Consider the following 26,616-nt stretch of genomic DNA (forward strand, 5'->3'; position numbering starts at 1 on the left):
GTGGGGGGAGGGGGGGTTTGCAGTGCTTAGGTCATTTTCCAAAAATGTTCAGGAAAAGACAGAGACCTGCCCTGAGGGAGATCACCACCTGGTTTGGCTGCTTGGTTCAGGTATAACTGGCGAGTTCTTCTCAAAGTTCCCGTTTTTTTTTGTATTTTTCCCAAATTTAAGCGTGGACTGAGAGTGCCAGGGCTGCTGCAGGACAGCCGGTGCCGTCAGCCACAACTCTGGGGACCAGCTTTGCCAGAACTTAGATATGACCACAAATTTCACGGCACAGGAAGCAGCTGTATCGCAGGTGATCCTGCAGGAAGCACCGGCACTGAGAACACGCCAACACCCCTGCCCTGGGCCTATGAATCAGCGGTGGGATGCAGAGGATGAGCTGTACTAATTGTCACGGAATTCTCTGAGGCATGGGAGGCAGGCCCGCCTTGGGAAGCCCCACCCCACCTTCCAAAAGTCTGTACAGACTGTACAGACCTGGAGACCAATGACAGATGTGGTCTCCATGACTGTTCCATGACCCACCAATCAGGCGGGCGAGCCACCTGATGTGCGCCAATCAGACAGTCTGGCAAGTGTGGCCCAGTCATGCAGGCCGTTAGGCATGCACCAATCAGGCAGGGCCCTGCTCACACACGCTCTCTGACCTATATGGCGCTGGTCTGAATCTCCGGTACTCTACTGCCTGTTCGCAAAAGTCCCATGGTCTCCCACCTCCACTCCCTTCCCCAGGGTCGAGTGTAAGATGGGGGCATAAGAGGGGCCATAATTCATACAGAGGGGCACTGACAGGGGTGGGGGCACTCTGTGGACCAATCCTCTTCCAGCTGGGAGCCTGTGGCCCTGCCCCTATAAATGTCCTCTGTTGTTAACATGGCCTTCATCGCTCCTCTGTTTGTCTGCTCGTCACGTCACTCCCCCCTGGGCGGAGCTGACGGTTGGTCCTGAGACAACGAGTGCGGCCCTCCAGCTGTCAGCTGGTCTCCTCTCCGGCGATCCAACCCCCCGCCCCCCCCCCACAAGACCAATTGGCATTGTTTAGTCATCATTTCCATACAACAAACCGGGAACCCGCCCCACTCCTCCAACCACACCCCCACCCCCCCAGCCTTTTGTGTACCATTTACACAGATGGATCCTCATGGCAGTGGTCAGCGCCGACGTAGTGCTGGGAGCCGCCCCCCCGGCGCCCCCTTCTGGTGTTGATGTGCAGCGGTCCGTCGTGCCTGCCAGCCTCCTGACCGCGTTCTCACATCCTCGGAATTTCCTTCCTGCCGAGCCACCATGGGTCCCATTGCCTCCCTCTCTAGCTTTGGAATCGAAGGGAGGTTCTGGTCAGCTCTGCTGCGCCCCGGAGGTCGCGTTTGTCCACCTCGGCAGACTCGCTGGGCCCTTGTCTCCCCCACCCTTCGACTGGGGCCCAGGCTGACGCACAGGCCAGCATGCAGGCATACATACCCTGCTGCTTAACCACCAGCCCACCCCCCCACCCCCCAACACGTCGAGCAGACACATGTCCAGTTAATTAAATGTTTTCCTCCCCTGCGCCCGCTCAGTCTGAGGCAGGGTGCCCAGTGTGCATTCCTGCCTCACAGCGTCGGCAGCCCACCCCCCCCAAAAAGTTTCTTATTGCAGAACAGTGCTGTGGAGTCACTGCTTGTACTATTTTCATTTTGTGTGTAATTATTTTTTTTGTGCATAAACAACAGGATTTATGATGGTGCACGCTGGAGATGCAATAGCTGGCTGTGTGTGTGTCTGTCTGTATGTGTCTGTATGTGTGTGTGTCTGTGTCTGTATGTGTCTGTGTCTGTATGTGTGTGTGTGTGTCTGTATGTGTGTGTGTGTGTCTGTGTCTGTGTGTGTCTGTGTCTGTATGTGTGTGTGTGTGTCTGTGTCTGTCTGTATGTGTCTGTATGCGTGTGTGTCTGTGTCTGTCTGTCTGTATGTGTCTGTGTCTGTCTGTATGTGTCTGTATGCGTGTGTGTCTGTGTCTGTCTGTCTGTATGTGTCTGTGTCTGTCTGTATGTGTCTGTATGCGTGTGTGTCTGTGTCTGTCTGTCTGTATGTGTCTGTGTCTGTCTGTATGTGTGTGTATGTGTCTGTATGTGTGTGTGTGTGTGTGTCTGTCTGTATGTGTGTGTATGTGTCTGTATGTGTGTGTCTGTGTCTGTCTGTCTGTCTGTATGTGTGTGTTTGTGTCTGTCTGTCTGTATGTGTGTGTCTGTGTCTGTCTGTCTGTCTGTATGTGTGCCAGGGGCCGGTCCCAGCGTTACATGACTACGAGCTCGCATGACTATCGTCAGCCTCTTGGTCCGGACCGGACCCTACCCATGCCTCTCTGAGCTGCTCGTTGTTGATAGATAAACTATCTTCGAGTCACAAAGCCAAAACACAGAAACTGACCTTTCAAATCTCTTTACTTTCAAACATAGACTTAGACTAATGTAAATGTCATCTGGATGGCAGTACCTCCATCTTTCTTACTTCTCTTTTCGTCTACTTCCCCATCCCGTTACATCAGTAAGCCCACACAGGATTATGGGTAATGTAGAACATAAATATGTAAATACATTAACGAATAAATTAAAGCACACACTGAGATAACTCAAGCATCTCTTTAAACAAAAACACAAATTGTAAGGATTAAATCAAAATATCCAAAACATCAATTTCACAAGAGTCGTCCTGAGAACCGTGTGTGAGTGACCCCGGATGCCCCGACGGACCGGCCGCCGTCAAAGCCCATTTGAGTTATGCCTGTTTGTATTCCTCCGATTGAAATTTATGGGTCGACTTCTAGTCAATAAAGGAAATGATTCCTTGGTACGAACTGGCAGTGCTGTCCATCCGGGGGTAGATGGGGGGCTTCCCCTTGGTTCTGGTCTCGATTTGGGGGCTGTGTTTCATTTTGCCCCCCTACGTACCCGAGACCAGCACTAGTTTGTTTCTCCCTTCCTTGTCCCTCACTGTCTAAGCCATGTCCCTGTCACCCATGAAAGGAATGGCCCCTCCTTCATTGAATTTAAAGCCACCAGTCATGGTGTGATGTGCCTCTCCCCCCTTTTTTTAAGGTAGGGTATCAGAGGGGCCATAATTCTTACAGAGGGGCCAACCTTATCATCAGCCAATGATATGTTTTGAATGGGTGAGTGACAGGGAAGGGGGTTCTCCAGGGGCCAATCGACTTTCAGCCTGCGGCTTTTGTGCAGATTTGGCCCAGTCTCAGAGGAGGAAGGTGCAAGATCCTCCTCATCACAGCTCCAATACAGAGAAATATCTTGGGACCGTAATGGAATCAGCTGCTGGCCTCACGCCAGGCTATCCCAGCATCCTCCGCGTTTCCTGATTAAAAGAATATGTCCCTTTTTGTTCAGTAGGAAGCGGCAGACAGAGGGGCTTGTAAGTAGATATAAGCCCTGTCTTTATCTCACGGCCCGGTCACGGGACTGATCAGTGCTTCTTAATTGTAGATACAGGCCTTTAAAATGTATGTAATCCTACACACCCGGCTGGCAGAAGGGGGCATTCAGGGGATTCAGCTGGCCAGCACCCCCCCCCCCAAAAAAAAAAAAAAACACAGTGGGGGGTCCTATTCCCCAGTGCGACCTTTGAATCCATGAAGTGTAGGTCTGTGAGTGACTACCTATGTCTGTGTCTACCTACATCTGTGTGCCCCGCTGCATTGTGGGTCCGGCGGAGGGGGGGTGCCGGCTGATCAGGGCCCCTCAGGGGGCTCCCGCTCGGAGCAGCGGCGCCTGATTAATCAGAGGCTTATTTGCGTGACTGGACCGCCGAGAAATCACGGTGTGGTGCATCCGGGATGGGCCAGTCCAGGTGAGGAAGAGGTCAGGGGGCACAGTGACACCTGTGATTCAGATCCGGCCGAGTGGCTTTCGTGTCGGTAATTGTGAATTTTCATCGGTCACCTTAACAGATCTGTGTTTGTATTCCTTAAAAAGAGAGACCAGAGCATCAAAGGACTCGATCTGCGGAGTTTCAAAGCCAGACACGGATGCTTTGTAAATGTCGATACTTAAAGCGTTTAGCTTAATTCCCTGTGTGTGAGCTATGAAACCTGGCATTCATGTCGTGCGGAGCTGAAATCTCTGAAGCGGAGGGCAGTTTAACTCTAGCACCGGAGTGATTCCATAAAATGAGCCGACAGATTGATGCGAAAAGCTGGCAATTTAACCAATGAACTTCTGATTCATGCAGAGCGGCAGTTACAGGCTGATAATGACAGCGTCACTGACTGACTGTCAGAATCTGCTAACAGCCTTTTGTCCTGTGAGTCCTGCTCAGATCGTCTGTTCATGGGAGTTCTGGGACCATGAACGTCGTTTAAACGAAAGGGCTCGTCAACACCCTTGACTCTCCAGGCAGCTGTTGGCTAAACCTGTGTAGCTTTTGGCCTTATCGCAGTGAAGCAGAATGTGTGTCGTGTGGGTAGGAGGTGGGGGGGGGGGGGGGTTGATTTGGTGCGGCCAAGGTCATCTGATGTCTATCATTGGACACCAGTCAGAAGTGTGAGCCCCAAATCTGCTCACGCTAAAAGTATTGATTAGTGAGATCTACCCGCGGGCAGGAGTGTGCATGTGGACACACATATGCATTAAACATACATACACACACGAGAGCTGGCCTGGAAAGTCACTGCCGGTCCCTCAGTCCGGCCTTGGAGACAGGAAATGCCGGATAGATTTCCTGTATCGCTCAGTGTCATGGACGGGGGATTCGTAACCAGGAATCCCCCCCACTATGGTTTTAATGGTGGAATGGGGGTGGCTGGAGCACTGTCAGGCAAAGAGGCTCCTGTTCTCTCGCTCAGGTCCTCGCTCACGCCTCCTCCGAGAGGCTTAGTCTATCAGATGACCCAGAGACTGCTTTCCATCTGACCCCCCTCCCCCCTCGATTTATCTGCTGCTGGCGACGTATGTGGTCCCAATCTGACAGCCCCCCCACCCCCCCTCCCCCAGTGGTTCTCTTTAATCACACACCCGGAGCACCATGGAAGGACCTTCTTACGGTGCTTCGTGATCTGTGCCCGTGCCAGGCCCTGTGCCCCCCCCCGTCCCCCAAAGGCCTTATTTCTAACAGCCTTCTCTTTATTGACCATCTCCTGGGGTCTGTCACCAGCTGCGACGGAAGCAGATGGAACTGATGTCTGCATGGTCCAGTCCATTGTGTCCCAGTTTGCCTGGTCCCCCCAGTGGAGACTGATGTTTGAGGCCTGGGCCCAGTTAAAGAGCAGGATGGATCTCCTCTGGAGGACCAGAGGGGGCGTGGTGATGAGGCAGGTTCTTATCTGTTACATTTTGGCTAGGTGCTTGGGCACCGTCACCGTAATGTGTTATTTGACCAGGGCGGAGTGATCCTGCGTAGGGAACTTCAGACCAGATATGACTTGTTCCTGTCTAGTTATCAGGTTTGAGAGATGTGCACCACTTATTAAATCGGCATGGACTCCTCATGGATTTGTCCCACGACAAAAGTGACTGAAGAGTGACCCGGTACCATCTCTCCAGATCTGTTCACCTTCATTCAGATTCGACTCCTGATGCTGATTTTTCCTGTTCTTTCCAGCTTAAGTTGCTTACAGGTGATCGCTGATCCTGTTCTTCCGGCATGTCCCTGATTTGTGTTGCTTAATGCCAAGATCGTGCCGCTCCTGCTGGTCGTCTAGAATTAAACCCTGGAAAATTGACATTTGTTTTTGTTTTGATGCGGAGCGTCGGCTTGTGTTTCCAGCGTTTTCTGATGATTACCGTGTCATTCTGCAAGCCGAGTCCTGCTGCTTAATAATAACAATAATCCACGTCTCCTGGAATTAGATTTGACTCAAATAACAGGGGCGGTGCAGTGGACCGGTGGGGAACACGCTGGACTCGCACAACCCGTGCTGTGGGTTTGATTCATGCTCCTGTATCTAGGTGTGCATGTCTGTTTTCCTCCTGGCAAACCCATTTCCCTCTAAAGCCCAAAATCATGGATCATAGCTGATTTGGAGCCTACATTGTCCGTGGTGTATAACTGTGTGTGTTGCAATGGACTTACATCTCATACATTGCGTGCAGAATGTCCCCTGTCCAGGCTTACGATACTGAATATATGGTTTTGGATGATGTGTGGATGGATATAAGAACTGGTTTCCTTATTGACTTGATCAGCAGAGGTGTGTGTGTGGGATAGGGAGATGGGGGCCAAGTCAGGACGGTACAGTCGGTTTCACCAGGGCCCACTAACTCTGCATCCCCTTAAAACTGTGCTTCAGGGACCCCCGGACAGTTCACATTTTTGCTCCCTCCTACAGTAGCTCCCGTCACACTTGCATCAAGTATTCGGCTTTCTTGATTGGTTGGTTCTGTGATTCACGTGTGCTGTGAGCCAGGAGGGAGCAAAAATGTGGAGTCTCTGGGGATCCCCAGGGACTGGGTTAAAAGATAGTTAAGGATAATCTTTAGCCAGTGGTTGTTAAGTGCAGATTTTGACAGTACGGGACTGACACTACATTTCCTCCCTGGCTTCCTTTCTGGTGTTTATGCTTAAATATAGCTGGTCTGTTGCGGTGCTCAGATGTGTGTTAATGTTTCGGGAAATCAGGGTTATTCCTGGTCTGATATCATCACCGCTCTTAATCCGGGCTCCGGCTTCTGGAGAGGAAGAGTGTGCGTTAAAAACAGCTGACGCCGCAGCGTGCGGGTTCTGTGGGAACTTCTGTCAGTTTTTACTGGCGCGGGGAAGCGGGTGAGAGCCGGACAGTGAGAGAGCGAGGGAGAGGGGGAGGAAATGGAGAGATGGAGTGGAGTGAGTAGAGTGCAGACCACAGAGTACTTTGCTATTGACATCCAGCGGTCGCCTGAGGGAGTTATTTATTTGTTCTGAAACAAAGCTTGTTTTCCCGGAGCGATTTCCCCGGGATGATGCTTGGCATGCCGCCCCCTTCCCGCTACTGCGCTTGGCGCCAGTCACTTGCGGCCCACCGTACGCCTTTGGTGGGTGTCCGCGTAGTGGGTGTCCCCCCCACAGTAGGTTATCCTTGCCGACGAACTGCAAGGGAGGGGGTTGGTGTAGAGTGGGACACGGCCCGCCCCCAGCGCGACGTGATTGGCTGGTATGCATAAGCTTGTTGCTGATCCTGCGGAAAGACGGATGCGGGGCAGCCCCCCCAGGGGACGCGCTCTGTCTGCCGTGATGCATGGCGGTAATTAACGGGCTGCCGTAGATGCAGCTGGCGTGGGCTTGAGTCTCACCATGCCCCCGCAATCCACCCCCCCCCCCCCCCCGCAAACTCCCTGTTTGGGTTCACAGGGCACCTTGTTCTCTATCAGCTAGCTGTTTGTTCAGTAATGGTAGGGTTAGGGTTGGCCTACCGGGGGGGGGGGGTGCAGGGATGGTACCATGGGGAGACAGAGGGGGGGGGGGGGGGTTAAGCAAACACATCGGTGCATTTGGGAAGCTCAGCCACTGGAGCATGAGATTGTCCATAAATTAAATGGGGAGGATCACCCCCAATTCATATGGTTACTTAGAGGTGTCGCTTTCCTATTGGACGATCACAGTATGCATGCAAACCAGGGTCCACTAGATGGGGAACGAATGGCAGCCATAGTGAGGGTGGGTGGGGGGTGGGGGTGCCGTATCGGATTTTAGGCGGCAGTGGTGTGTGATGATTCGGCTGTTAATGGCAGACGCCAGCGCCAGTGTAGCACAAACACGGGTGGGATGGAGAGCGGCCCGATCCCGGGGGTGAGAGCGGCTTTACTTTGCGGGTTTTTTAAGCTCCCCCCGGAGGTTCCCGTTTCTTGCAAGCGCCCGACTGCGAGGTGGCGGGGGTGACATGGCAGGTGGCTGGCAGGAGGCGCTGTGCAGGGAGGCGTGCGACTGAGGAGGAGTGCTGCTCAAGGGATGGGGGGGAAGATAAAGGGTTTGGATCCACACCCCCTTCCAAACAAATAAATACAAGCACATCAAATTTACTGATGCTGCTCTGCTCATGTGGAAGTTGATTGGCAGCCAGTGTTAGTTATGGGTGGGAGGTGAGGTGGTGGGGAGGGGGGAGCACAGCAGAAGGGCCCTTATTCTCATCACGGTTCTCCCTAATGACCTGATCCGTTAGCTGCGTTGACCGTTCTTCACACTGCAAACTCCGTGAAGTCGCCGTCGTCTGGGATCCTCCGTCAAACGTTCCAACGCCCAACCCGGGATCGTTGTTACCGGCCAAGTTACGCCCAGCTGCATCAAACCGGAACCTCGCCCACTGCTTGGTGCCAAGAGCATCGTGCCGCGGCGGGTTATCAAGCCCCAAGGTTCCATCAGGAACCCAGAGTTCCAGCAGGGAGGAGTCTGCAGCTGTTCTACTCCGAGATCGACACGCCCGAACCCGGCCCTTCTGTCTTGGCTTATGCTCACTTACCATTCTCTGCTCTCTCTGTAGTGCCGCCCGCTCCCGACGGTTTGCTGGCGCTTTGCCAGACCCAGAGAGCATGTCTTCACTCGTCCGGCGTGCCTCACGCCGGCTGCAGCGGGTCTTGTCTTTCCGATGACGCCCCGTGGTCCTGTGTTTTGGGAAAATGCATTCTTGACGCTCCGTCAACTCCCGGCAGACCAACTGGTCTTGGGACACACGTTGACAGTTAGGTATATTGAGGTCCGATCGTAGCCGTGAGCATTAACGGTCTTTGTGGGGTTGGAGGCCCCTCCAAGTGGAACGTTCTGCGGAGATCCATGTGTCTTTCTTTCCCAACAAATGGGCTTCCACACCCGTGCTCTGGGGCCTCGCTTGGAAAGGCGTGACCAGTTTCTTCAAAATCCTTAAAGTCAGATTTCACTATACAGTTAGGCGTTCAGGTTCACATCGGTCTTGGAGGGTGGGGGGGAACCATAAGCTCTATTGGGGGTAAGCTGGGGGTGTTCAGGTGCAGAAGCCTCCCCGCTGAGCATGTATCAAGGCAGCGGGGGCGCTGTAGCAGGATGAGACACGCTGCATGTTCTGTCATCAAGCCCAGACCATCCTTCAGCCTGTCCCCAGGGGAATCTGAACCTTGCCCCCCCCCCCCCCACCATCGGCACTCAAACTGCCTCCCCTTGTGCCGCAGGCAATGCTGAGGTCAACGTTAAAAACCCCAAGTCCCACATGAATAAGCGTCAGCCCGCAACTGTGTCCTGCTGCCTCAGCACTAGGCGGGCGGGGATGGGGGTCGTGCCGTTTGTCCCCCAGGGGGAAATTGCTGCGTCATTCCGAATGGCAAGCGCGGCATGGTCAGGCCCTTCCCTGCGGCCATGGGGGGAGCAGGGCGGGGCTCAGGTGCATGCTCGCTATACCAGCCCCTCCCAGAACCAGGGCCTCTCCCTGGATGGGGCGGCACCCTGCCCCAGGTCACTTAGCTTCACCGGGCTGTACCGCCCTGCCCGACCCGGCTGTGTCGGCGCCAGAAATGGGTCGCGGGGGTCACCATTAATGCAATTTCCATTATCTCCCCGTGATGCCTGGGATGGGGGGGGGGGGGGGATCGGAGGGAACAGGATGGGAGCAATTCGTTTTTATCTCCGTGTGTCTCGGTGAAGGAATAAATTAACCCGAATGAGCAGGGAGGGGGGGGGATATTCTTTAATCGTATCATGTTACTGGGGACGTGGGGGGTTAAAGGGGCTCTTTTAACCTTCATATGGGTCATTGCCAAAGACAACAGGGCAAAGGGGGAATCGGGAGGGGGGTCCTCTAGCTGTATGGGGGGGGGCAGGGTCACAGATGCTCGAGATTGAGATGCAGAGACTGGGAAGTAAGTCAGGCTTCTGTTTCCAGGGACGCAGGCGAGTGTGTGTGTGTGTGTGTGTGTGTGTGTGTGTGTGTGTGTGTGTGAGCGTTTGGGGACCCCGGGCAGTTTATATTTCAGATTTATATCTGAATCAGTTTAGTGGTGCCTTTTCATAGTGCAGCACCCTCTCAGATCTTTGTCCAGTGTGAATATCATCACTGGGGGGGGATTCAAAGCAGATCACACAGGGCCGCTAAGCAGATGAAACAGTCACACACCCCCAGGGACTCTCATGTGACTCCAGGTGTGCTTTCACACACGTGTGCTGCCTGTGGATAAGTCAGACTGCAGCGGTCAGGGCGTCTACCCCACCCCCAAGTCTGATTAAGCTCCGCCCTCTGTGGTGTGTTTTGGGGGGGGGGGGGGGGTGCTTGCTTATTCTTCCTAGGGAAGCCCTGAGCTCTGTGTCGCCGTAGACAGATGCATGACCGTCACTTGACCCCCACCCTGGGACATGGGCCAGCTTTGTAAGCTTCTGGCAGATGAGGGGGTGTGGATCTGAGGGGTGTCGGAGCCTGGGCTCCGTCCTGCGCCCCTACACCCACACGCAGCCCCCATGCTGCCCCCCTGGCATGGACGTGGGGAACGGGCCGGGCCTGAACAGCTGCTGTAGGTCACGATGGCGGAGTGAGCTGTGGTGGCATTGTGTGGGCGACGTTGTCAGGGAGGAGTCGCATCCCGGCCACCGGGCCACATCCTGAGCAAAGGTTCTGCTTTGCTCACTGACACCCCCTGCTGGTATGTGGAGGTTAGCTAACATCTGCCCACAGCTTAGCCTGGATTCTGCTTACTGTTGCTGGAAGACCATCTCTTTTGCTTTTAAACGTGGGGGAGGGGGTCTGTTTGTTGTGGGTGGCAGGGACAAAGGCTTGGGGTTAGCTGGGGCATTGTAGGATTTTTTTTATGGTTTGGGGCATAAGAGGGGCCAGAATTCATAGAGAGGGGCCAACCATATTCTTAGCCAATGACACGCATGAAATTGGTGACTGACAGGGGAGCGGACCAATCAACTTTAACTGTCAGCTGTGGCCCTATGCCTGTATATGCCACTGTATAGGATATGTGTTGTGGACAGGGCTGAAGAGGTTTAACAGTCTTTCCTGTCTCTGCCTTACAGATCCGGGTGGACGGCCCCCCACACGGCGGGGTCCAGTACGAGACGGTGCTGGTCATGCAGGATGGGAGCCCCATCCTCCGCGACATGGCCTTCTCCCTGGATGGCAGCTTCCTCTACGTCATGTCTGACAGACAGGTGAGCAGAGGAAGGGGCGGGAACAAGCGGCTGGCAGATTTTCAAAGTGGGCGTGTATCTGCGCTCGCAATTAGGAGTCTGTACGGTGTGGGCGGGGTGGGGGTGACAGTGTGTCGCAACGCAGAAGAGAGAAATGAGGCCAGTGGGTGGGGGGGGGGGGGGGTTCTGCTGCTTCTGCGGGGGTGGGGGGGAGGGCAGCTGGAGATAGAGAATGGAGATGGACCTCAAGGTCACTGCGCCGTCCTTATAATGAGGTGACAGAGTGAAGTGCGGCTGATAACCGTCAGACTCAGCCAGGGGGGGGGCAGATGAGACTCAAAGGGCGGCCGCCACGTCCCACCAAGTGACGAATGACTCCTCCCCCCTCATTTACCCCCCCTCCTTTAAAAATACTTTAAGAGGCCCCGGGCTAGCTGGTCACAGGGGTGGGTGCCAAGGCTGCATGGGGCTCGAGTTTGGGATGGAGACCACAGGGTGAGGGTCCTCTCTCATCATGCCCCCCCCCCCCCCCCACCATACAGATACACACACACACCGCTGTTTTTCGGGACGGACACCCCCACCACCGCCAGTGTTTCTCCTCTCACTCTGACGTCTCCAGTTTGGACCACTTGGACGTACCTGATAATATCGGAAAAATGATGGTCCATGGATCGCAGTGAGATTCCTGCCGCCAGGGTTCTGTATCTCTGAGTGCCTGCTGCCACGTCCACTGGTGGTCATGAAGGTCACTGTCTGTGACACTCGCGTTTGACCCCACCGGGTTCTCCCTGCCACGGGATCTGCCTTCATCTTTGGCCTAATGGGAGGGGGCGCGGGGGGAGTTAACACCCAAACCATGTGGGATAGGCGGAGTCTGAAATCAGAACGCACAGTAATGTATCAGTGGGTTGGAATGCTGTGCTGTGTCTGGAAGGTCATCGGTTCCAATCCCATCATTGGCTGAGTGATGTCACTGTCAGGCCCCTCAGAGGGGCCCCCTTACCCCAGTTGCTCCAGGGACTGACTGACCCTGCTTTCTTAATTTGACATTGCTTTGGATAAAAGCTTGGGCTAAATAAATGTGATGTAAAATTAATGTATAAAATAATTACTGTCAATTGGCGTATGAGGGACAGCCTTGTGCCTCTCAGAGCCGGGTCATGGGGATTGCGAAGGCCGCCACTCCAACGTGGAGCCTTTGAGTGGAGAAGAGCGGCCGCCACTCCTCCCCGGCCCTTTCACAGGAGTGATATTTTGGGGTTTGTCCCTCACCTGTGGAGGAGAAGGGGCTAATACTCCTAAAAGAGCCCAGATCCCTAATCTCCCACCAGGACCGGGGGGGGGTGGGGGAAGGGCCGGGGGATTTTTCCGGACATGAACAAAGGGAGGGATGATGGTGAATTAGGAGTAGGGCGCGGACAGATCTGGGCCCGGCTCCGGCTTCCCGCCCGGAATAACAATGCAGTACTGTGTCTGGCGGGGCAGGAGAGCAGCCAGGTTGGCGTGAGAGGCAGCCGTGATGGCGGATTCACCTTCACCCATCTCCCGGAGCTCTGAGGTACTTAGGTATGGCGGGATGGGGCAGGGGGGGCAGGAATGCGCTCGTACCTCACACTCATAAACGGATTCACTCTGCTCAGCTGTCAATCCTGCCAGCCGCTCCACATGCAGCCCATCCCCCACCCTGTAAACTCAAATGCCCATCATGCCTTGTTTCTGTGGTTTAACTGTGATGATGGCCATGGCGTTAATGGCCCGGAAAGATTCATTTAGTTCGACGCTCAGTTCTGGGACCAATGAAGGAGGAGAATGGACACCCCCCACCTTTTCTCCAGGGCCAGTCCCCCTCCCGCGGTCACGTTAAATGGAGGGTCACCAGATTTGGGCTTCTCCTGTTCTCACACGCCTCACCCAGTGTCGGCAGTCCAATTTGTTCAGATGAGCAAAAGCGAATAGAAATTGATTTCACCACCCCTCCTGCATGAATATGCATCTGTACTAGAAATTGTGCCATATGTTTTGCACTAAGAAACTATTAGATTCACAGTGTGATGATGGATTATATTTTTCCCCACATGTAAGACATCTTAGGATAGTTATTTATATATTTCGATTATTTGAAAGAAAAGGCTGAAAACCTTGAAGAAATCTCAAAGTCTTTAGTTTGGCCTGTTGTTTCTCATTTAGCATGACATTCTTTCCTTTTGCTTTTTTAAACATTTTTTTCTTTGTTTGATGCTTTGACTGGGCTGGGATCAAAGGTTTCAGCGATTGCAGTAGACAATAGGCCACAGCTTTGCATGTTTGCATTTGAGGGGTGGATGCACGTCTACGTGTACACACGCAGGACATGCAATGCGAGCCAGAAAATACGCATTTGCTGTGATCCTGCTGTACACTGCACACGTATGCTGGAGTAGCTGGCAGGAGCAAAATCTGCGTGATCGCGTTCAAGGGTCGTGACCCTTTCCTCATGCAGCGAGACGGGTCACACTCCAAAGGCCACACTTTCACCAATCTGAATTCAAACGGTTTGTCGGTTTTGCCTGGGTAACAACAGCAAATGTACAGTCAATACAAACCTTTAATATAGCAGCGAGCATTTAATAGTCCGTGAGTTAGTGCCCCCTAGCTTTGCTGAGTTATAATTGTCTTGATTGGGTAACTAGCATTTCAGGTCAAGTTGGTTACAGATGGAGGATTTTGAAAAGCAGTGTGGGTGCCGCATCTCCTGACGACCTGGTGGTTCTTTTTAGCACAGCTCTTCCCGGTGGAGGTTTTGCGGGAGCAGCGTGAACATCAGGAGGTGTCGTGGAATGCACGGTGCGACTGTGAGATTTTATTTAAACCTCTCCGTTTATGTGGCTGACGTTCCCAGCGCCACGGCTAACCTGGATCTGTCACGACTTGGGGAATTTCAAACCTTAGCAAAAACTTCCAGATCGGGCCTCCGTAGAAACCGACGGTCCCCATAAATATGGGCTATTTTCTTCAAGTTTTCAGTTGAAAGGCATGAGTTTTCAAGGTCAGAGCAGTCTTCCATGCCAAAAATCGCTCGGGGTGCTCATAAAATGATTTGCAACCCAAAAGTTTGCCCTCCGATCCCACACCTTCAGAGTGGGTGTTGAGTAATGCTAAGCTACGTTAACCTTCTCCTGGAGCCTAAACCCAGTGACCTGATTGGCTTTGCCGATGCTCGTCGTCTTCCAGGTTGGATCCCTGAATCTGGCATAGATTAGCCTCTGCTATTCCTCGGTGATCTGCCGCGCTCCAGTGGGCCGGCAGGGAGCTGGGAATCAGCGGAGCGGGAGGATGTGATTAATGGGAACAAAGCTACATTAACATTCACTTAAGGGCGATTTCTCTCCCGTAGTGTGCGAGAGTCCCAGTCTATTTAAACTCCCTCCGCCCCCGTGAAGAAGGCCCAGAAATAGGGCCAAGGGTCGCTACCCATTGTCTGAATGGAGTTCTTTGGGAAGGAGGAAAACAATGAGGTTCATAGACGAGAGGCGGAAGTCCGGGTAGAGTTCGGTCTGGAGTGACAGAAAGAGGTCGGCCTGAAAACAGCAGCAGAACGCCGGCGAGGCCGATGGGGCGGGGTGTGGGGTGGTCCTGCTTATGGATGGCCTTGCCGGAGGCACTCGGCACATCCGGAAGAGAGGGTGGACCCGGGATCGGCGGGATTCGCTTATAGCACAGCTGTTGGGGCGCCGGCGTTGGTACAACAAGAAGGCTTTGACTCCTGACCCCGTCACTGCCATCCTACACCAATCACTGTCATCGGGACCGACCCACACAAAGGGTCCGATTAACTCCACTCGCCACGCTGCCAGAACAATTGAGCGGCCCGTGAGCCCCCCGCCCCGGGCGGATTTCCCAACCCTCATCGAGGTGGCGGCGTCTGGCGGGGGCCTTTTGGGTAGATGGCCGCTTGTGCAAAACGCAGCTCCGAGAACCATATGCCTGTCTGTCACTGTAACTTTAAACGTCGTCTGAACGCGAGATGGTTCCTCAGACTCACCACGCTGCCGATATGCTGCCATTCCTTTTTTCGTGCAGCTTGATCAGGTTTTCTTGTTCACATATGGCATCCGGACCACTACACCCGAGATCGTGTGTCTGCGGGCTCCTTCCCCCTCATTCAAACCTCATTTTACGAGTGGAAACAGTCGACCCCCTCAGGCAAGGAGGGACCATTTTCTGGGTTCGCACACACTCCCAAAGGACAGTTCAACTACGCCGGCTCTCAGAATCCCAACGTTTATAGAGCATATCTGGCCAGCCTAGCCCATCGGTCAGAATGCGACGCATGCCCCTGTATTGCCTTTTTAACAGATTATAAATCATGCTTTATACACGACACTAGCACCTCTTGGGGGGTCGGTCCATCCCCACTGGGATGGCGGGGGGATCAATCTCTGCAATATATCCTGTTTTACAGCCCAAGCGTCCCCTTGACAGCTTCACTTGGTATTGACACCTGGACAAATAGGGATAAATGCCCCTGTCGATACGGATGGCCCCCATTATTGATGAATCCATTTAGCTATTCACTCTGCGCAAAACCGCCTTTGCTCCCCTTCTCTGCCCCGTGCAGAGAACCACCTGCTTGCCCTAGCCTTGCACCGGGACGCTGGTCGGAGGTTAGGACAGCCAGTAAGTCAGGCTGGCAAGGTCAGCCTTGGAGGGGGGTCAAGGCTGGAAGGATGCCAGGGATGTTTGTTCTAGCTGTAGCCCGGTGCCAGGTTAGAAAGGGTATTACAAACAAAGGAGCAGGTGTAGCCAATAAGAAGCGCCTTGACTGGTCACATGACAGTTGGACTTCGGGTGAATGATGATGGCAGCCCTTTGTTGCCAGCGCTAACGGGTTAGCAGAGAAGCTGAAGGCACGCGGCAGTAATCGACTTAATCCCGGATTAGCATTAATTGGGGTTTGTGCCCTGGAACGTTTCTTGATTCCAGGCCTCATTATTTGATTACACACATGCCGTCGTTCCTCACACGGGTGCAATCCCCGCCCACACGATACCCCGCCCGCCGTCATTGGCTGGGCTCGGTGACATGCTGTGAGAGGTTCCGGCTCTCGTTAGCACACGAGCAGGGTGCTCCTCTGACCTTTAGCCAGAGCTCAGTTATGGATTTATCTCTGCACTCGGAGTCAAGCTGGTGTCTCCTCGCCGTTATTAATGAGGGTGAGATAGAGATGGTCCAGTCTATGCCTCGTTTACCCTCGGGACAGCGCTCCCTACTCCATACAGGCCACCTGACGTCTGCTAACGAATTTGCGGTTGGAAAGTGCTTTTACTCAAGCACACAACTCTCCCTGTCTTCTACCGTCATGGCTGGCCTTTCGACTCAGTACTGCCAGAGACAGCGCTGTCCAGGACGCTCATGGGAGATGTCTTGGTCCCTCCTCCTCTGGTTGCTTGGACCCACCAACTCTACAATCTGATTGGTTATCTCTCTGAACCAATCATTTTTCATTCTGCCCTCAGGACATTTTTGTCACAACGGGCCACCCCAGATGCAGGCTCCGAATGCCAAGTCGAGCGGTCCTGGTCTGTGGCCGGTGTCATAAACACGCTATAAATGAAACATCTATGCATCATTAAGTAGCTGACTTACGAACACAAAACCTCCAAATTGGGTCTGATACAACCTATTGCCTTAGATTAAACCAGTAATGTTTTAAACCAGTAATCCATAGAGGCCAGTTATCGGCTACGCCGGGAGCCGACCTCATCCCACACTGGCGCGGCCTTCCACTATGCCTCCTCTGCCCCGTCCCCATTATCTGGTTCGTGAGATGGAGGAACTGTGCGGGAAAAAGTACGAGAGGTGCTGTGGGGAAGAAGGGGGAAAAAAAACGCGATGTAATTAAAATGTTCTGGGATGTCAGCGGTCGTCATAGTCACCGGCGCCTGACTGTATAATGTCGCAGCCTTTGTGCATGTCTGTCGCTAACCAAAGAATTCCCTGACACCCATCTCTGAGCTAATAGAGGGGCCTCACTCCTGTAATTGCAGGCTTTAATTGCAATAATTATTTACATGCCTAATTACACTAAAGGAGTCTGTCGGAGCAGCGGCTGCTAGCCGGAGGAGTCGGGGTTTTGGGGTCTATCAAGAGGGGAGGCCTCGTTAGAGCCACACATCTGATTGGTGGAGAGCACGCCAGAGGGGGGCGCCAGACTCCAAGCTGACTTTACCCCATGCCCTGGAGCTCTTCTCTGTACTAACAAAGGAATATTCCTGAACCCCCCCAAGGTCTTTGTCCTGGAGGTGCCACAGTAAAAAGAGGAGTGGAGATGGGTAAAGATGGCTAGCATCCCGGGCAAGGGGGGGTGACTGAGGGGTTCTGTTGGGTAAGTCAGTGCTGCCCCCCCAGCCACCCATGTCTTTCTCACAAAGAGAGCCCCCCCCCCCCCCCAAGGGGTGATGGATGTACCTTACGGGTGTGTTTTTAAATAACCATCCCTCCCCCAAAACATCCATCCTTTCCGCAGACAGATTTCGCCTAATATGGATCACATGATGGATGATCACATGGTCACATGACAGTGGTTAAAATAAAAATCAAATAACATCACAAACGCTGACGGCGGTGGGCTACCCTGCCCGGTCACGTGACAACGCGGGGCCCATTTGCCGCCAGCGAGCACGGGGCAGATGGCGGGCCAGCCTGCAATGTAAATCAGCCTGCTGGCGTCCCGGCTTGTGTTGAGCGCGTGTGCGCCCCGTCGAGGCCGCAACGGGGCGCGATGTAAAAAGGCTGCCTGGGGGGGGGTGCTTGATTGATGCCACTCGTGAGACGGGTTTTGAAAGAGGGAGTGAGCGAGACAGGAAGACACACAAACACTGGGGCACGCAGATATATGAGCCCAGGGAAACCGTGATCGGATTAAAAAGAAAGGGACAATAGATGGCCCAGTGAAATATGGCGACTGGCGCCCAGGCCGTACATGGATAGACTGCCCGGGCTGGATTCATGCTCAGAAGCCCCAGATCCGAGACTTGCGTCCTTCCTCTAACAGAGCATAGAGGGCAACAAAATGGACCATTTAGCATGAGGTGGGGAAGGTGTGCTTCACCTTAATTCTGTGGCTTGGATGCAAAGGCAGGGAACGCATGCTTCACCTTAAGGCTGTGGCTTGGATGTAAAGGCGGGGAAGGCGTGCTTCACCTTAAGGCTATGGCTTGGATGTAAAGGCGGGGAAGGCGTGCTTCACCTTAAGGCTATGGCTTGGATGTAAAGGCGGGGAAGGCGTGCTTCACCTTAAGGCTATGGCTTGGATGTAAAGGCGGGGAAGGCATGCTTCACCTTAAGGCTGTGGCTTGGATGTAAAGGCGGGGAAGGCGTGCTTCACCTTAAGGCTATGGCTTGGATGTAAAGGCGGGGAAGGCATGCTTCACCTTAAGGCTGTGGCTTGGATGTAAAGGTATGGAAGGCATGCTTCATCTTACTGCTGTGGCTTGGATGTAAAGTGGGGAAGGCATGCTTCACCTTAAGGCTGTGGCTTGGATGTAAAGGTATGGAAGGCATGCTTCATCTTACTGCTGTGGCTTGAATGTAAAGCGGGGAAGGTGTACTTCACCTTAAGGCTGTGGCTTGGATGTAAAGTGGGGAAGGTGTGCTTCACCTTAATGCTGTAGCTTGTATATAAAGGCGGGAAAGGCATGCGTCACCTTAAGGCTGTGGCTTGGATGTAAAGGTGTGGAAGGCATGCTTCATCTTACTGCTGTGGCTTGAATGTAAAGCGGGGAAGGTGTACTTCACCTTAATGCTGTGGTTTAGATGTAAAGTTGCAGCGCCCACATATTGCTTTTGCCCCATCAAATTCAGTCATCTCCCTTGGCCCTGTCACGCTGGCGTGACCTCTGCTTTGCAGACCTCTCCATCAGCGCAGCAGGGTGTGACCGAACCCGAAGCTACACCCTGAGTCTGGGGGTGGGGAGTGCTGAAACAAAGAGCAGAGCTACACGCCGGAGGGGTTAAAATCCAAATACATCTGGCTGGCGTCCCCAAATTATGCGCTAAGCCACCCTCAGTACCCCCCCCCCCCCCCCACCCCCCCACCGAGGGTCTCCCAGACGAGACGAGCAATTGCACCAGAGCCAGTTCATTTGCATTATTAACTTGCCACACGCTGACCTGCCAATCACAGCCCGGTGCTGTGGTGTAGACCCCGCCCCTCTGCCTCCCGGCTGTGATGTCGCCGTGATTGACAGGTGTAGACGCTCCTCTCCCTATGTGCTGTGTGCCCGCTGTTTGCCCTCCGCGCCGCGTCCCACTGTGGAGTGACAGCTGGTCAGGGGCGGTCCGAATGGATCCGTCTCTACGTTGTCTTTAATTATAGTCATTTTTACTGTTCAGCTCTTTTCTCTGTGTCAGGCACGTCACTGTCACGGCAGCAGAATGTGGCGTGTCCCTGTCACGCTGGGGAGGCGTCCTGCATGTTTTTCTCTGTTCCTAAAGCAAACACATTTATCTTCTCACTCCTCCGTCTCCACAATGATGAACAGTTTACCCTCCTAAACACATCATGCGGTCACATGACTTTGCCTCCCCCCCGCGCCCCATGGGTTGCTAATGGCCACCGGCGGAGAAGAGGAGGCCGGCCACTCATCCGCTGGAACGCCGAACCCAGCACGATTCAGCGGCTGGCGGTCTCTATTAGCGACCACCTTCAGAAATATTTTTTAAGGTGGTCTCAGGGTAGTAGGGTAGCATCTAATTTGTCATAATATCATACCACTGTATACGGTATGAAGTCTTTGCAAAATACCACAATATGCCCAATAATACAGTTGTATACTGTGTTACCATAATAATGCCCAAGCCTCCCTGTAACCAAGGAACCAGTCAGAAGCAGAAGCTGGCCCAAAACCAGCAATAAAAAGCAGAAGCTTTCAGAGAGGCCTTTGACCTCGTGTCCTGTGACTGCTTATGTTCATAGAGTCTCTCAGTCAACGATAGCTGAATACACAAGAATGCTCTGCGTTGTGATATTTAGACTCTTTTCTGGTCGGTTCAGTAAATTTAATAAAAGTGAAATAATGGACACAATGAGACAAGTGGAGTAGTTTGTCTCTGCTTGGGTGGAGCTGTATCTGCTGGGAGCCAGAGTCACCAGAGCGAAATGAGCGCCTTGTGTTTTGTGGTGAAGCCCTTATTAATATATCCCTCATACCTCCATAGCTGGCTGTGCTGTATAATCTGCGAATCGAAGTCCTCTGCCTTGCCGGCTTATATCGCAACAATTTTTTACGTGCCTAATTACACTAATTACCATCCATCCATCCATCCTTTTTCCATATTGCTTATCCAGAGTTCTAATCCAGTAATTCAGATCAAAATGTGGTATTTTCTAATGGACAAAATTAATAAATCTAGCCCCGTTCAGCCTTGTTCAGTCCTGTACAGCCCTATTTGGCCCTGTTCAGTTCCGTTTGGCCTTGTGCAACCATGTTCAGTCTTATTCAGCCCTGCTCAACTCTGTTCAGCCTCGTTCAACCCTGTTCAGTCCTGTTTGGCCTTGTTCAGCAGTGTTTTGTCGTATTTAGCCCTGTTCAGCCTCTTTCAACATGTCAACCTTGTTTAGGCCTGTTCTGCCTCGTTCAGTTCTGTTCTGCCTCGTTCAGCCCTGTTCCGTCATGTTCAGCCTCCTTAGCCCTGTTCAGTCCTGTTTGGTCTTGTTCAGCTGTGTTTAGTTGTATTCAGCCCTGTTAAGCCTGTTTCAACTTTTCAACTGTGTTCAGGCCTGTTCTGCCTTGCTTAGTCCTGTTCAACCTCGTTCAGCTCTGTTCAGTTATGGTCGGCCTTGTTCAATCCCGTTCAGCCTCACTCGGCCCTTTTCAGCCTCGTTCAGCCCTGTTTAGTCCTGTTTGGCCTCGTTCAGCTTGATTCAACCCATATTCAGCTGTGTTCAGGCCTGTTTGGCCTTATTCAGCCTCACTCCCCCTCGCCACAATAGTGTAAAAAATGCATTAGCATCCTGTCACACCAAGGTGATGTTACAGCCAGTGTCTGTGACACTTGCAGAGGGAAGCAGACCCCAGACCTGCTGAGTGTCTCACAGCCAGAGTATCGCCACAGGCAACAGAAGGCGTAGCCTGCATGGGCTTGGCCTCAGCTCTGGGGCCAGGTCTCTTTGGAGTAACACGCTCCACTGTCCCCTACGGAGGGGTGCAGATGTGAGTGTCTGTGAGCCCAGATGGCACTGCTCAGCTCCCGGCGGGACCCACACTGGGCAAGGAGTGTGTGTGTCATCTTCCTGTCCCATGCCTGTCCCCTTTCTGCCTCTCCCCCTTTCCGTCTGTCCCCTGTTCTGCTACTGTCCCATGCCTGTCCCCTTTCTGCCTCTCCCCCTTTCTGTCTGTCCCCTGTTCTGCTACTGTCCCATGCTTGTCTCATTCATGTCCCATGTGTCCCTCTCCTGTCACCAGCTTGTCACGCTTGTCTTGTGACTGACCCATGCCTGTCCTGTTTCTTCCACGCCCCTCCCACGCCTGTCAAATTCCTGCCCCTGTCTCGCTCCTGCCCTGCTGTCCCCTCTGTCACTGAACCTCACACTCTTCATTGCTGCACAAAACACCCACAGAACGACCATTGACCCAGAAGCACAAGCCATGTGACATCAGAAACCACAGTGGGGCAGGACTTCCTTCCACTGTGCTGCAGTGAGTGCCAGCAGGAGCTCTGGGGAGCACAAGAGCCCTTTTGGTCCCCCCCCCCCCCCCCCCACTGGAGACCCCAAAGGTCCTCTAGGAGGCATCCGATGAACAGCAAGGTGGTGGTGGGGGGAGAGGGCTGCTTTCAAAGAGACACATGGTGCCGTGCGTGCAGTCCCACGCTCGTGTTTGCAGTGCTGGGACACTTGTGTAAACACACAAAGCCCGAGTGTTTCACAGCAGCTTTTTGTGTGTAAGGGCATGTCCAGAGTGTCTGAGGTGGTAGCTCCTGGATGTGGGTGGGGGGCTGGGGAGGACAGCATGGAGCCTGGGACCAGCACACGTCTTTGTGTGCATGTGTGTACGTGCGTGTGTGTGTGTGTGTGTGTGTGCATGGGCCGTCAGCACAGTGGTCCTCACACTCCCCCCAAAGCCCCCCTCCTTGAACCTGCTGCAAGAAAAAGGCAGGATTCCAGCCATCCATAATTAATACTCTGCTATCTCTGACTCCGCGCCACCGCGCTTTTACCCCTGCCCCCCCCCCCCCATACACAAATACAATGCCCCCTTTACCCCTCTGCCTTAGCTCTGCACCCCCTTCTCTGTCTGATTTGCTTGCGGGGGTTGGTTGTCCAGCAGTTGTCTGCCTTTGAGTGTCTGGGGGGGCTTAGTGGGCCACTTTGCCACCGGATGGCTGGCTGGCCTCCCCACCCTGGGTTCTCACTGGTCCCCCTCGTTATTTATTTGGCTGGTAGCTCTCGCACACACACACACACACACACACACATACACACAAAGACCTGTACTCAGATTTTTGTGGGGGCTGTCCATTCATTCCTATGGCCATAACCCTAATCCCTCTATGACAACCCTAACCCCTGCACAGTCCTGACTTTAACCATAAATAACCTTTTGGAAGATTTTTTTTGAGTGCAAATTTGTCTAAAATTTAATTTCCCCTTGTGAGGACCGAAAAACGTCAAAATAATTGGTTTTTATCACCTTGTGGAGACATTTGGTCCCCACAATGTAATATATTCTTGGACGACACACACACATTCTCACATGGGTGTGGGAAACCTTGAAGGCCGGAGCCCCACCCGCTCACTCCTCCTGCAGTCCTGGCTGCCGCTCCACGCTTTTGGGGTTTAACCACGGACGGCTACCCAAGCTCGAGTCCTCGAGCCCCTTGGACCTGCGCTTTGGCAGAAGTCCCGCCCACATTTTGGAGTCAGGCCGCTCGGTCAGTTGGCTCTGATCCCCGCGATGCCAGAGCCTCCGGGTGTCGCACTCGCTTCGAACCTGACTCCATAGCAGCACCCTCAGCCCTGGGCCTGATCCGATGACTGAGTTCGGTACCGACACGTGAGCCTCTGTACCTCTGAGGTGAGCCGGGCTCTTCCCCGCGATCTGCTGCCTTAGGGAATTCCCGGCGGCCTCCCCGGAGGAGTCGCCTCTCGGACTAACAGGCCGCAGCTTCACAGACGTCCCACAAAGTGCTCTGTGCATCCTAATGGAGAGATAATGTGTGCTTCCTCTCTAAAATCAATCCCGTAATGACACGCCCCGTGGTGCCACCTAAAGAAGATCCTTAAAGACCCCGGGGGGCCCCGCTAATCTGGGTTAGCAGCATAAATGTGAAATAAATGCTGCTCGTGGGATGGGACGCGGCAGCGTCCGTTATCGATTCTTCTTAATATAGCTCCAATTCCGCCAGAAAACCGGCTGCTCTCCTCAGCCAGCAGCTGAATGGCAACAGGGGCTATTGTAGTATTTGTAAAGGAGCATATGAGGGGCTATAATTCGTACAGATGGGCGAACCTTATCAATAGCCAATGATATGCTTTGAATCAATGAGTGACAGGGGAGAGGGCACTGTGGGGACCAATCAGCTTTCAGCTGGGAGCAGTGCCCATGTGACCCCACCACTGTGCCAGTGAGTGCTCTCCAGGATGGTCGGACGGGACTCTGGCTCGGGCAAGAGACAGAGGGGCTGGGTGGGGCAGGAGAGGCCCAGGAAGGAGTGGGGCTCAGAGTCCCAATGCCACTGTGAGTCAGACAGAGGCCAGACAGGGGGGCAGGATGGGGGGTAAATCTGAGTGGCCGGGCTGGTCAGGGTCGTTTTAGTTCTCTGATGTTTTAGTGGGATTGTTAAACAGGGGACTCCTTGGTGGGGGGGTGGGGGGGGGGGGCGTCACCCTGCTGGTGTCCCACGTAGAGCAGCACAGGCGGAACGGGGCCGGCTGGCGCGTGTTGGATGAGTTTCATTCCGGCAACGAGCCCGGCTCTGTTGCTCTCATTAAAAATGGATGGCTTGGGGTGGGGGGGGGGGGGAGTTTGGGCCCAGCAGTGCCAGATGTTTACATCCTGCGGGGTGGGTGGGGGGGGGGCAGTCTGGGCAGTTGCTTTGGAAACAAGGGGGTGATCATATCCCGCAGGCAAGTTTTTTCTTTTTTTTTCTACATGCAGAGAAATGCAGTCCTGAGTGGCAGCCCCTCCCCCCCCATTCAGCACACCAATCCTGGGGAACCCACCCCTTCGCCCCCCCCATTCAGCACACCAATCCTGGGGAACCCCCCCTCCATTCATCACCGCACCACATAAAGACACAGGCCTCTGCTTCGCTTGGGCATGCTTCCTTTTGTTTACTCTGCTCCCCCCCCCCACACCCCGCTGTCTCATCAGCAATACAAACATACAGTCCTGTTGCACACCACACTTTAATTACCCACTCGACCCCCCAGGACTGTTTCCCTTTGAGTTTTTATGGCACGCTGCAGCACTCTGTGTTTGTTGTTGTGTGTCTGTATTGGATGCCGTGCGATGGCCGTGCGATGGCCGTGCGATGGCCGTGACGGTGCGTGAGAGACACTCCTGTGTCCCACCTCCCCGCCCGGTGACCCCTCTGTCCCTCTGTCCCATAAGCTCCCCCCGCAGTACTGACCCAGGTCCCCCCTGGTCAGGGGGGTACAGCGTAACAGCCCCCGGCAACTGCAGGGCACAGAGAGCCCCCTGGGGGGCATCAGCTGCCCCTCACCTAACCACTCGGCACAGCTGACAGGAGTCACATGATCTACCTGAACTCTGACCTCTGATCCCCCTGCTCTCCTCCTCCATTCATGTCTTCTCATGTTTCGCTCCACCTCCCTTTTCCTTTTTTACCCCCCCCCCACCACCACCACAACTTCCATGTGACAACTGTGCCCGCAAATCTCCACGTCCGTCACAAAGGCCCATGTGACAACTGTGCCCGCAAATCTCCACGTCCGTCACAAAGGCCCCCGTGGAAATGGCCCCTTTGTGCTGTCCTCACAGGTGCCTGTCTGTTCCTCTGAGTGACTGTGGTGCCTGGAACAGCTGCCTGGCTCCCCCATGGCCCCCAGTGCTCCGCCTCTCAGCTGCCTCTCAGTCACCCCCCCCCCCCCCCACCCTGGCAGCTAGTGGGAGTGAACTCAGTGTCGCGTACCGACGCTTGTGCCGCTGGTTGCCGTGGTGCTCAGCTGGGGTACCTACGGGCCTTCACACACAGATGCTACCCCCCCATCGCCACCCCCCCCCGGCCATTTCCCGCACCTGCCGTTGGACCGGCTCCGCACCCCCATCTGAGTGGCGGGTGAAAGGGGTTAATCGCTTCTGGAGCAGTTGGGACCATCAGAGGCGCGTCGGGGCTAATGTGTGGCCCTCACACCCCCCCGCACATGCAGAGTCACACAGGGCCCCCTTTTAGGGCCCGGCCACGTCAATGCGCTCCTTTGTTTCATGCCGCCGCACCCCCAGGGCCCGGGACAGGTGGACGGCACGGGGAACCCGGCTGAAAGCGGTAATGACATTTAACACGCTGCAGCTTGTGTGGAAACTGGGGCCCCGAAGTGAGAAACGGGCCCCACCCCCCCTGGCGTGTTCTGATCCGCGTCTTGCATCGGGGGTGGCTCCATGGGCTCAATGCTACTGTGGTTTTATGGAGAAAAAGGATGGTGCTCTGTGGGGAGGAGGGGGCAGAAGAGGTGTCTTGATAGACAGGGGCCGCATGCAACGGGAGTGGGCCGTCAGGGCCCGTGGCGCAGATGCTAACCCCAACCTCATCTCTCCACGCCGTTTTCAGCACCTGCCATCTGACCCACACCGCCCTCCCCTCCCTGTAGGGGGCGAGAGAGGTTAATTGTCCCGGAGCATTTGGGACCGCCACAGGCACGTCGGGGTCTCGGATCTCAGAACCTCACGCCTCCCTGCGCCCTCGGAAAATGCCAGGGGCTGAGGAACGGGCTCCGCGTCTCCCATGGCGACGTGCACCCTCCTCTGCATCGATCCGCTGAGGACCCATGCCCTCCCCTTGCAGGGAATCATGGGAGAAATCCGTGACAGGCCAGTCTCATGAATAAGGACCTATCAGGGGGCTGCGGTCTTTACGAGTCCATCCTCAGGCCTCTGGAAACCCTGTTGAGCCCACAGAGCGTTAAAAATATCATGCTTAATAGGACAAGTAGCCGTTGTTTGTCTGGCTGTGGCGAAGCAGACGCCGTTTATGTCACGTGACTCAAGCTTTGTCGGTCTCAGGCAGCTTCTGCAGCACATGTTCACTAAGGACATGCTGCGTGCTGGCCTGCCTGTTCCCTCACTCTGGAGAAAGTGTCTCTGAAACGTCCAGCAGCGAACCATTATGGGAGCGATACTAACACCTTGTAAAAAGTACTTTTTTAAGTTACTCATTAATGGGATTACTATAGACGAGTTCCTGGCCTGCATGCGCGTTCACTGTGTAAACACCACCACCAGTGCTGAACCTTCAGTGGGGGGTAATATGTGACTCGGGTTAAGCCTGTGTGGAAGGTCGTCGGTTCGAATCCCCTCCTCAGTGGAATGGTCATCTTGCCCTTGGACCTTTGAGCTA

General features: G+C 54.1%; 1 protein-coding gene across 1 annotated transcript in view; it reads left to right on the forward strand.

Moving 5' to 3' along the window:
• Positions 1 to 26,616, forward strand: part of plxna2 (plexin A2) — a 132,318-nt gene that overhangs the window by 48,027 nt on the left and 57,675 nt on the right. Inside the window, exon 4 of the mRNA XM_072713588.1 lies at positions 10,942 to 11,076. Within this exon, the coding sequence (XP_072569689.1) occupies positions 10,942 to 11,076 (135 nt within the window). The remainder of the gene's footprint in view (positions 1 to 10,941; positions 11,077 to 26,616) is intronic.

Source organism: Paramormyrops kingsleyae, chromosome 6, assembly GCF_048594095.1.
Source record: "Paramormyrops kingsleyae isolate MSU_618 chromosome 6, PKINGS_0.4, whole genome shotgun sequence".
In the NCBI taxonomy this organism is placed as follows: Eukaryota; Metazoa; Chordata; class Actinopteri; order Osteoglossiformes; family Mormyridae; genus Paramormyrops; species Paramormyrops kingsleyae.